Source organism: Ictidomys tridecemlineatus, chromosome 4, assembly GCF_052094955.1.
Source record: "Ictidomys tridecemlineatus isolate mIctTri1 chromosome 4, mIctTri1.hap1, whole genome shotgun sequence".
Classification (NCBI taxonomy): domain Eukaryota; kingdom Metazoa; phylum Chordata; class Mammalia; order Rodentia; family Sciuridae; genus Ictidomys; species Ictidomys tridecemlineatus.
The window spans coordinates 128935106-128947689 of NC_135480.1; the positions used below are offsets into that span (position 1 = coordinate 128935106).

The 12584-nt window shown below is 37.1% G+C and overlaps 1 protein-coding gene and 1 non-coding gene across 8 annotated transcripts in view; one reads left to right on the forward strand and one right to left on the reverse strand.

Moving 5' to 3' along the window:
* Positions 1 to 12584, forward strand: part of Kif27 (kinesin family member 27) — a 91505-nt gene that overhangs the window by 31545 nt on the left and 47376 nt on the right. For all 7 annotated transcript variants that reach the window (XM_040285624.2, XM_005340914.5, XM_078047407.1 and 4 more), the window contains one exon: positions 8811 to 9008. In XM_040285624.2, the coding sequence (XP_040141558.1) occupies positions 8811 to 9008 (198 nt within the window). The remainder of the gene's footprint in view (positions 1 to 8810; positions 9009 to 12584) is intronic.
* On the reverse strand, positions 7655 to 7726 carry Trnat-agu (transfer RNA threonine (anticodon AGU)). The gene has a single exon. It is a non-coding gene; the product is annotated as a tRNA-Thr (tRNA).

The window sequence follows — 12584 nt, forward strand, 5'->3', positions numbered from 1 at the left end:
CACCCCCAGGTGTACTGGGGATTGAACACAGGTCCCTGTGTGTGTTAACCAAGCAATCTACCAGTGACCTATATCTGTAGACCTTTTGATTTTATTTTGAGATAAGGTCTTGCTAAGTTTCCCTAGGGAGTCTCCAAATTGAGATTGTTTCTCCTGCCTCAGCTTCCCAAGTAGCTGGGATTACAGGTATAACTGCATCAGCTTTAGTGGTGATTTCTGATGAAAATATTTTGTATTATAATAAAATTCAATAGTCTTTTTCTATAATATTAATAATGTTTGTTTTCTGTTTATACACTTTTCCTTTGAGTATATTTTCTATATTATCTTCCAGGAGATTTATCATTTTGCCCTTTACATTGGCTCTACCTTCCTCCTAGAATTGATTTTTGTGGATAAGATAAAGGTCAGCTTTCATTTATTTTTCTTTTCATATAGATAACAGTTACCCTAGCATCATTTATTGAAGAGACTCTTCTTTCACCACTGTTCTCCCCATTTTTTTTCTTTTTTGGTTACTAGGACTTGAACCCAGGGGTACTTTACCACTGGGCTACATCCCCAGCCCTTTAATTCTGATGTTTTGTTTATAAATCCTTGTAGATTTTTATTTATGATTGTATAATTTTATCATCTGCAAATGATGAGTTTTATTTCTTTCTTTACTATCTTTTAACTTTTTCTTTCTTTTTCTTGCCTTTCTGTATTTTCCTGGGATCTCCAATATATAGGTGAGTACAGGTAGTGATTCCTGCATTGTTTCTAATCATAGAGAAGCTTTCAACATACCACTGTTACGTACCATATTTACTACAAGTGTTATTTATTCACCCTTTATCAAACTACCACTGAGCAATATTCCCAGCCCTTTTTTATTTTGAGAGAAGGTCTCACTAAGTTGTTTAGGCCTTCACTAAATAGCTGAGGCTGGCCTCGAGCTTGCAATCCTCCTGCCTCAGCTTCCTCATTTGCTGGTATTACACATGTGCACCACCATGCCAAGCTCAAATGATTTTTTTAAAAATATATTTTTTGTTGTGGATGGACACAATACTTTTATTTTTATGTGGTGCTTCGGATCAAACCCAGGGCCTCAAATGTGCTAGGCAGGCACTCTGCTGCTGAGCCACAACCACAGCCTCTCAAATGATTTTTAATCATACAACATTTCTCACTTATTCTGCTAATGTAGTGAATGACCTTGGTTGTTCTAATTTTAAACCAGTGCATTCCTGGAATAACCCCCTTCTTTTGTTGTGAAATAATGTTGAGTTGAGGCTCCCAAGACCCATCCTCAGGCTGGATAATGTACTAGCAGGACTCAGCATATAGTTGTCTTGTGACTAAGATTTATTACAGTGAAAGGATAGGTGTCTCTATGAAATCAAAAGCCATCAGCAAATGGAAAAAGCACATGGAACAAAGTTTAAGGGAAACCAAGTTCAGGCTTCAAAGAGTTATCTTCAGGTGGAGTCACACGGGATGTGCTTAATTCTCCAAATAGTGAGTTGTGACAACCTGTGAAAAGTTTGTCAGGGAAACTCAGTAGAGACTTTGGCTATGATTTTCTTGAGGGCTGATCATAAAGGTGCCTTCTATCTAGAACAGACTACTAGAAGGAAAGCAGGTGTTCAGTATAAAACACATTGCTTGTACAGTTTGAGCATGATGAGCTATTGTTATCAGGAACTGTGTGAGGCCGCCATGTCATCTGACCAGCGTTTTCCTCTCCTGATCCGTTTGAGGCACTGTCGGTCATCCCTGATGATCTGGCTACTTTTAAGTGGCTGTAGATGGTAGCCCCAATCTTGAGAGTAGTAAAAATGCAGCCAAATGTGTCTTCATGCATAGGCCTGCCTTCCTGCAGCCCCATGGGTCGAGCTATGTTCACCTGTTCCTTTGTGATATTACCCTCTTGCCCTATTTGGGATAGAATGTTCCATGGAAATGCCCTTTGTGTGTGCCCTTCTTCTTTTTTCTTTCTTTCTTTTTTTTTTTTTTTTGGAGTGGGAGCCGTTTATTGTAGGACAACAGAGCTATTTATACATTTTGCACAGCTTATCTTAATTAGCATAAACTAGATACATCAGTCAACCAATAAGGAATCTCCACACTTAATGGCTCACTTTTGTTACTTCTCAAACCACTCCCTCTGGCATTTTGCCAGGCACCATCCAGACTTGTTTACGAACTCTAACATTCCCCTGGCAAAATACCAGGTGTTATTTTGACTTATTTACAGACCTTAACATTTCCCCCTTTTGTTTAATTTAAATAACGAATATAGTGGTTTTTACAGAAACACCATAAATAACCTGCTACAAACAGAAAGGGAGGATACAAAATGTTACAATATTAAGCCAATTGATGGCTCCATGCAAGAAGCCCTTGGAAAAATTATACCAGCAATGACACTGTTTGCAAAGATTCCAAGTTACAATTCATTGTAGATTACAGTTTGTTATCTCAGTCCAGGTAAAGCAGTGTCTCAATAGATTAACTCACAGTCCCGGTAAATCACAGTCCAGGTAAGTTCTGCAGGCAGATAGCTTAAATCACAGTCCAGGTAAGTTCTGCAGGCAGTTAGCTTAAATCACAGTCCAGGTAAGTTCTGCAGGCAGCTAGCTTGATCCGAAGTCTCCTCCAGTTCTCAGCAACATTGGAAATTCTTCCACCCTCATTTTCACCGGCACTGTGAGGAAGGCAGGAACTCTGCAATGCTGGCTAAAGAAAATCCTGTAGCATTCCACTAAGAAGACAACCTTCTGAACAATTTAGTACATTATCTCAAGGTTTTTTACATTTGAAATAAGCCTTAATAGTGCTCATTACTCATTAGCTTCCAGGTGTGGGAGAACCATTGTAGTTTAGTTATTGGCATTGAAAATGACCAAACATCAGGGACGCTGATAGCGTCTTCTGCTGGCTGTAGCATCCTGGGCAGCCCCAGATGGCCCTGGGGAGTGTCCCGGACTCAAACTGCTTCTGAGCACAGGGAGCAAGAGCCTGAGAGACTGTGCCTCCCGGTCCGGTTTGGATTTGGTCTCTCACAGTGGCATCCCGCTCCCCAGGCAGGGGGGGTGGGGACAGCTGGTTACTGCTGCTTGGAAAGCCCTTGCTGCGCCATGACTGGCTCATGCACGTGGCAGCCATTGCACCGATTCATGCACCCTCCGGTAACAAAAATAACTTAGTAGTAGCCTTTTGCAATTTCTTTCTTGATAATCCTTCCTCCTCTGAACTTTTTTCTTCTTTTTGACTAGAGTTCCTGGGCTTTTATCAACACATGCCCTAACTATTCTTGGTTCCACTGGGGTGCCTTCTTCCCTTAGTAATTTACTTCTCACCCCTTCCATATTTTCATCATAAAGGCAATACAATACACTGAGACAAAACAAGACACAAACATACTGTATCAATCTTCTCCATTTTCTCAAAATGGCCATTTTTCCTCTCGCCCTATCTGCCTAGGGACGAGCAGATTGCTCCCGTCCTATCTATGGATGGGCAGCTTTTTTTCGTCACTTACCCCCTAGTGTCCCGGGGCTCCCCGTACGGGCCACCACCTGCCGGGGTCCGGCTGCAGCAGAATAGCCGGGGGGGTGACGAATAAATTGTGCGCGTTGATACAGCAGGAGTGGGAGCCCCTTTTTTTTAATATTTATTTTTTAGGTGTTTTTGGACACAATGCCTTTATTTTATTTATTTATTTTTATGTGGTGCTGAGGATCCAACCCAGGGCCTCACAAGTGCGAGCACTCTACTGCTGAGCTACAACCCCAGCCCCCTGCGCCCTTCTCTTACTCTGGGTGTGGCCTTCCTAGATGTCAGTCAAACTGCTGACAGCTGATATCACATGAAGCTAGACTCAGCCAGCGCCTTGAAACCTGACCCCTTGCCTCATTTTGAATGGCTTCTCCTCAATAAAAGGGGTCAGCACAAGCTCGCTCTCTCTGCAGACCCTTAAGGTCAGAGGAGCTGTCACAGTACCCCAAATAAAAGGTATTTCTGTCTCTTGTGTGGTTATTTCATGCAGTCCAGTTCCCCTGGAGTGACCCCTGAGTGTTTTAGTAGAGAGGAACGTGGCAAGGAACCCTCCCCAAATCTAAGTTCTCAGATACCTGACAACCTTGTAGCTGATTTTTGAAAGGATAACAGTCAAGTTTACTATGCCAGCTCTTTTCTGCACTATTGTGCTATATTATATATTTTTATAATATATATATTTTTTAGGATTTTTGTGTCTAGGCTCACAAGTGAGATTGGTCTATATTTTCCCCTCATAATATTTTTGTTAGATGTAGCAACAAGTTATTTGGCCTTCTAATATAGGTTTGGTAGTGTTCCCTTTTTCTAAACTTGGAAGAAGGATATGTGAAACATTGGTCTTGTTTCTTCCTTAAATGTTTGAATTGAAAAAAAATGTTTTAATTGATACCTAAAGCTTTTTGGATGAGAATTTTTCATTGTGGAAATATTTTTTTTTGTAATTTTTTGGTACTGGGGATTGAACCCAGGGACATTTACCACTGAGCTATATCCCCAGATGTTTTTATTTTTTATTTTGAGATAGCATCTAAGTTGCTTTTTAAAAAATTTTATTAGAATCTTCAGGCTGGAGATGTAGTATAGTGATAGAGCTCTTGTATGAAGCTCTAGGTTTGATCCCTAGCACCACAGAAAATATTTATTCATATTTTCAATATTGTAGATTTGTTCATCGTTTCATTATTTTCTGTCCATTATTTAATTTTTCTACTTTGCAAGGAGGGAGGTTGCTGTATTTCTAACTTATTTAGATGGATGATTAGTTCATTGATCTTTAACTTTTTATAATATATGCATTTAAAGTTATTCCTTCCTTCCTTCCTTCCTTCCTCCCTCCCTCCCTCCCTCCCCCCACTTCTTTTTTTTTAACAATCAATCAAAACCACGCTAAGATACCATCTCATTCCAGTAAGATTGGGAGCCATTATGAAGTCAAACAACAACAAGTGCTGGCGAGGATGTGGGGAAAAGGGTACACTTGTACATTGCTGGTGGGGCTGCAAATTGGTGCGGCCAATTTGGAAAGCAGTATGGAGATTCCTTGGAAAGCTGGGAATGGAACCACCATTTGACCCAGATATTCCCCTTCTTGGACTATTCCCTAAAGATCTTAAAAGAGCGTACTATAGGGATACTGCTACAACGATGTTCATAGCAGCACAGTTCACAATAGCTAGACTGTGGAACCAACCTAGATGCCCTTCAATAGATGAATGGATAAAAAAATAGTGGCATTTATACACAATGGAGAATTACTCTGCACTAAAAAATGACAAAATCATGGAATTTGCAGGGAAATGGATGGCACTAGAGCAGATTATGCTAAGTGAAGCTAGCCAATCCCTAAAAAACAAATGCCAAATGTCATCTTTGATATAAGGAGATCAACTAAGAACAGAATAGGGAGGAAGAGCATGAGAAGAAGATCACCATTAAACAGGGACGAGAGGGGGGAGGGAAAGAGAGAGAGAAGGGAAATTGCATGGTAAAGGAAGGAGACCCTCATTGTTATACAAAATTACATATAAGAGGAAGTGAGGGGAAAGGGGGAAAAAACAAGAGAGAGAAATGAATTATAGTAGATGGGGTAGAGAGAGAAGATGGGAGGGGAGGGGAGGGGAAGGGGGATAGTAGAGGATAGGAAAGGCATCGGAATACAACATACACTAGTATGGCAGTATGTAAAAAAGTGGATGTGTAACCGATGTGAACCTGCAATATGTATATGGGGTAAAAATGGGAGTTCATAATCCACTTGAATCAAACGTATGAAATATGATATGTCAAGAGCTTTGTAATGTTTTGAACAACTAATAATAAAAAAAATTAAAAAAAAAAAAGATTGAACCTAGGGGCACTTAACCACTGAGCCATGTTCCAACCCTTTTTCTTTTTTAAGACAAGATCTTGCTAAGTTGCTGAGTATTTTAGTCAGTTTTTTTTTTCTGCTGTGACTAAATGACCTGACAATTTTAGAGGAGGAAAAGTTTATTTGAGGGCTCACAGTTTCAGAAGTTTCAGTCCACAGATAGCTAGATCCATTCTTCAAGGCTCGAGGTGAGTTAGAATATCAAGGTGGAAGAGTGGTGGAGGAAAGTGTCTCACATGAAGATCAGAAAGCATAGAGACTCCACTTGCCAGATGCAAAATATATATCCCAAAGGTATCCCCCTAATGGCTCACCACCTCCAACTACACCTTACCCGCCCTTTAGTTATCCTCAGTTAATCCTATCAGGGATTAATTCACCTCTCTCGAAGAAACCCAATCATTTCTCCTCTTAACTTTCTTGCATTGTCTGATACATGAGCTTTTGGAGGACATCTCACATCCAAACCAAAACACTGAGGCTGACTTTTAACTTGTAATACTCCTGCATTAACCTCCTGAGCAGCTAGGATTACAGGTGTATATACTACCACACCCACCTTATATAAGTCTTCCTAATCTTATCTTTACTTGAATTCTACATTCAGCTCAAAATATTTCTTAATTTTTATTTTGACTTTTCCTTTGATTTTTGAATTATAACAGTTATTTTATTTCTCTTTGGGGAATTTTAAATTTTATATTATTAACTTTTAGTTTAATTGCCAGTGGTCAGATAGCATACCATGCATGATTTCAACACTTTCAATATATTGAAACTTGCTTTCTGGCTAAGTTTAAAACCAAATTTTGTTGTTGTTATAGTTGCATTTAGAAAGAATGTTTGTTCTGCAATCATTGGTACAGTTAATCCTGTTATTCATATGTGTATTTTTATTCACTTTTTTCATCTTTTTGTTATATCATTAGAGAGTGATGTTAAAGTTTCCCACTGTGATTTTTCATAAATCTTCATGTAATACTGATAAATTTTGCATTATATGTGTCAAAGTGCATATAAATTAGGGGAACTGTTATTTTACCCTTGTGAATTGACATTTTTATACTTTTTTTATACTTTTGCTACCCTCTTTTTGATGCTTCTAATGGTTTTTGAATTAAAGTCTATTTTTATATTACTGTAGCTGCACCAGCTTTTTTTATTGATTAAAAAAACTTGGGGCTGGGGTTGTGGCTCAGTGATAGAACACTCACCTAGCACACGTGAGACCCTGGGTTGGATCCTCAGCACCACATAAAAATAAATAAATAAAATAAAGGTATTGTGTCCAACTACTTCTAAAAAATAAATGTATAAAAAGTCTTATTTTTAATCTTACCTATTTTAATTTGTATTTATTATAAGCAGCATATGGTTAATTTTAAAAGTACTCTCTGTCAGTCTTTACTACTATCTTATGTAGTTCATTCATGAATTTAGCATAATTGCTCTTATGTTTTGGTTAATAAATAATATTTATTCTTTGTGCTCTATCTGTGTTCCTTTTTTTTATTCCTTTCTAACCTTTTGGATCAGTTGGTTATCTTAAAATTTTTTATTGTTTTCTCCATTAACTTATAAGTTGTACTTTTATTCTATTTTTTAGTGGTTATTCTAGAATATATTGTTCATTCTTGACTTAAATTCTAATATTAATTAGTACTTTTGCCCTTTTCCCAGGCAATGTAGGGATTCCACTTAACACTTCTAACTTACATACTTTTTTTTTGGTGGTGGTGGTGGTACTGGGGATTGAACCCAGGACCCTGCATATACTAGATGAGTGCTCTACCACTGAGCTATATCCCCAGGTAAAACAAAGAGAGCTATCTGGATTAGAAAAACTTCAAAAATTTTCTTTAGGGGCTGGGGATGTGGCTCAAGCCGTAGCGTGCTTGCCTGGCATGCGTGCGGCCCGGGTGCGATCCTCAGCACCACACACAAAGATGTTGTATCCACCGAAAACTGAAAAATAAATATTAAAAAAATTCATTCTAAAAAAAAAATTCTTTAAAGGATACATAAAACACTACCTTCCTTCCACACACACGACCTATAATTCATTCTGCCTTTGATTTCCAAGTTTTCTTCCTCCCTGGATCTTTTGTGGCTGGTTATCTTTTGTTTCCTTGTGCTTCTGATTTTCTTTTTCACTAATGAAAAGCTTTCACTTTACTGCACTTTCTCCTTTGCCGACATCTCTGCTATAATCTGATATTTTGTCTTTCAGCTTTCTTATTTCTTCTTGGATTTTACTCCAAAAGTCCATTCTTCATGAGATAGCTAATTAAATTACTGCAATCACAGTGGCAAAATAAACAGTCACGGTAGATGGGGTATAGTCTTTGAGTATTGACTTTTTTTGGCTGCTTACATGTTTACTATTCAAAAGATTTTTGCCACTTAGAATGGTACTAATTTGGGGCTGGGATTGTGGCTCAGAGGTAGAGCGCTTGCCTACCATGCATGAAGCACCGGGTTCAATCTCAGCACCACATAAAAATAAAATAAAGATTAAAAAAAAAGAATGGTGTGTGTGTGTGTGTGTGTGTGTGTGTGTGTGTGTGTATACATTCTAAAATAACTACTAAAAAAAAAACACTAGAAAGCAGAAAGATAGCCTTTGGATAAATGAAGGTTGACTGTACTGTTAAGATATTTGTGATTTTGGTCAATATAAAATTGATTATTTATTTATTTTAAAAATATTTTTAGTTGTAGATGGATACAATACCCTTTTTTTTTTTTATGTAGTGCTGGGGATTGAACCCAGTGCCTTATGTATACTAGCTAAGTGCTCACTACTGAGCCACGACTCCAGTCCTTATAAAATTGATTTTTAATTACATATGCTAAGGTTCTCTATTCAAATTCTCATTTCTGTTCTATAAAGAATGAAAAAATAATAGAACAGCAGCTTCTTGTGGATCAACTGAGTGAAGAACTAACAAAACTTAACCTGTCAATGACTAAAGAAAGTTGTGGAGATGGGCCTGATGCCAGGATCCCTGAAAAAAGACCATATACTGTACCGTTTGACACTCGTTTGGGGCATTATATTTATATTCCATCAAGACAAGATTCCAGGAAGGTACAGTTCTATTTTTTTCTTTGAGATTGAAAAAAAAAATTGTTTATAGTATTATATTATGGGTAGTTCTACAGTCTTAGCAGTTTTTTTTTTTCTGTTTGGCTTTATGAACTTTTATGTTTCTCTTTCTCTTACACTTGAGTGTGAATACCAACTTTGCTGTGTAGTCCTGGATGTTTGCTGAACCTGAGTAAGCATCTGTAAGGATGGGGTAACATGGTGGGGCCATATAGAGGGTTTACATGAGATGCTGGCTCTGAAGTACCTGCAATGCCTGGTAAACGGCATCCTCAGCATATGCATGGTGCCCCAGGCCCAAATGTCACAGAGTGAGTAAGATAGATACTGTCCTTGCCTGTATGCTTTTCAGTTTTAAGTGCTTAGATTTTAACTTTTAAACAAATATTATTATTTCAGTTGACATTTTCTTTATGGTTGAATATGACAGAGTTTTTCATAGACTAAGAAGAAAGAAATTCTTTGTAGGCTTCAAATATCTATTAATTTATTTAATAATTTTTATCTTCTATATTTAAAAAGTCCTTTTCTTTCAATTATTGGTTGTAATTTGAAAATTTTTCTGTTTCTGTCCATTCTTTTATTTGCTAATTGAGGGGGTTTTTTTTGTCGTTTTTTGTTTTTCATTTTTGATGGTGGTAGTTGTCTCTCTCTCTCTGGGGAGTTAGAGCTCCATGGGCTCTGCCAGAAGGGTTAAATCATTTTTTTCTTTTTCTTTTTGTGGTACTGGGGATTGAACCCAGGTCCTCATTAAGACTTTCTTTTAATTATATTTATTTTTCTAGTTGTAGATGTACACAATCGCTTTACTTATTTATTTTTATGTGGTGCTGAGGATCAAACCCAGTGCTCTAGGCAAGTAATCTACCACTGAGCCACAAGCCCAGCCCCTTCTTTTATTTTTATTATAATTCTTTTTTTTAATTTTTATTTTTTTATTAGTTACACATGATAGTACAATGATCTTGACAGTTCATATATTTGAATCAAATTGGGTATAATTATTCTTTATCACAAGTTGTTTGAGTAGATCTGAAATAGACATGGAATAAAAACTTCCATAGTTATTGCTTCAAATAAGCAAATTTTTAATTTTGTTTTAAAATATTTCCTTCTACCCTAAAAGAACCATCCATCAAAAGAAGGGGGAAAAGGAAGGAGGTACAAAGGCCATATGATAAGCAGTTTGGGAATTCTCTTGCTCCTATTATGTATCTAGAAATCCTGGTCACCTCTTGTGTTTATATCAGTCACTGCAGCAGCCAGGAGAAGTCAGGCATGATGGCAGGGCCCACATGTTCAGGTGTTGTTCCAGTGTTCTAAAAGTGAGGGGAAGGTTTCACTTTGAATACCAAAATGAGCTAAATTAAGCCAAATAGTACATCTAAAATGCAATTTAATTTTCTCCTGGATTTCTTCTCCTTGGCAGAAGTCTAGCTAATATTTTCCATCTCAAATATTTTTTTCCTGCTGTCTACCTCTAATATTTTCTTGAAGTAATTATAATCTGGCATGTGAAATATTTCTTCAGCTTAAAATACTTTCAGATGAAAAGGGAGGAAATGACTTTTAATCAATTTAAAATCAATTATATAAAGAATTTGAACTTTATTTCTTATATGCTTACTTATACATGTTGGAGGGAAAAAGGGAAAAGATCTTATTTATTTTAAAAGTATAATATTTGTCATACATGTATGTCATTAGTAGCTTTTCTCATTTAACAACACATTGTGAACATTTGATAGTCATTATATATTCTCTCATAAGAGTATGATTTTAAATTTTTTGTGGTAGAGTCCAGGACCTCAAGCATAGGCAAGCATTCCATTGCAGAGTTACACCCCCAGTCCAAAACCAGATCTTGATTTAAACTTAAATAAGCAGGGCTGAGGCTGTGGCTCAGTGGTAGAGCGCTTGCCTAGCATGTGTGAGGCACTGGGTTCGATTCTCAGCACCACATATAAGTAAATGAATAACATAAAGGTCTACACATCTAAAAAAAATTTAAAAATGAGTTCATTTAAAAAATAAATTTAGGGCTGGGAATGTGGCTCAAGCGGTAGCGCTCTCGCCTGGCATGCGTGCGGCCCGGGTTCGATCCTCAGCACCACATACAAAACAAAGATGTTGTGTCCGCTGATAACTAAAAAATAAATATTGAAAATTAAAAAAATAGGGCTGGGGATGTGGCTCATCGGTAACGCGCTCGCCTGGCATGCGTGCAACCCGGGTTCGATCCTCAGCACCACATACCAACAAAGATGTTGTGTCCGCCGAGAACTGAAAAATAAATATTAAAAAAAAAGAAAATTAAAAAAAAAATAAATAAACTTAAATAAGCAGATCTTATTTAGTGTTCATTATTAAGCTTGGCTGTTTGGTTTTCTTTAAAATAAGAAAAGTTAAAGGCAAATTACAATCCCAGAAAACTAAGTTTGACTCTGAACAAAAGGTTTTATTTGCTCTTGAGAGGACACCCAGACCCTGACAAGAAAAAACTTGATGCTTGTCAGTTACAGGCCATATCACCATGCTGGGTACATTATACTTGTTAGATATATACTTTTTGAGTTGGTTCTTCTGGGAAGACTTTTTCTCCCTCATAACATTTTCCCTCAAACTGGGAGCCACCTAGAAAACTTTACCCCTTATCCATCATAGAGTTGATGTGATAGATGGTGCCATTAAGTGACCAACAGTGGGGTCACAAAAATCAGATATAAATAAGAGGATCTTTAGTAACAGGTAGGTTTTTTGAGGAAGGGATGTGTGAGGGACCTACTGTCAAGTGATTAAACTTTGAACCACCGTGCGATATACATATTCTACTTTATGTTGTAATTTTAACAGCTTATATAATGTCTTGCATTAGTAAATTGAATGCTCATCCAAGATTTTATTATTTTTCTGAGAAGTCACCCTAATGTTTGGTTACAGAGGTGATAAAATGAAAATACTAAGTAATAGAACCCTGAACAAAAGTATAAAAGCAATTTCTATCTAATTCATTGCTTTTGTTTTCCAGAGTCATTTTTTAAGCACTTGAAGTGCATTTCCAATAGAAGCATGTTATAATATAGAAAATCCTTAGACTAGCACAGAAGATTTTTTTACCAATTATATATCAAACATTAAAACATTAATTCAACTGTATCTAACTATCATATGTCAAGTATGAATGTCTGCATTCTGATTTTCAAATTGGTAACATTTGTTCTGGCTGAGGGAGTGGCAATAGTTCTGGATTTATTCCTATGAGGGGAGATATAGAAATTTAGCAATAATCTCACAATTCTCTAAACATTCTGGACAGGGAAGATTGAGGGGTAGGTATATTTGTTGGGAAGTACCTGTACTGTGTTAAATTGGGATATTTTCCATCCGTCCCTTTGGATTTATTTTATTTTATTTCTTTTTTGGTATCAGAGATTGAACCCAAGGGTACTCAATCACTGAGCCAACATTACCAGCCCTTTTTATTTATTTTGAGACAGGGTCTTAATAGGTTGCGTACAGCCTTGCTAAGTTGAGGAGGCTGTCTTGGAACCTACAATC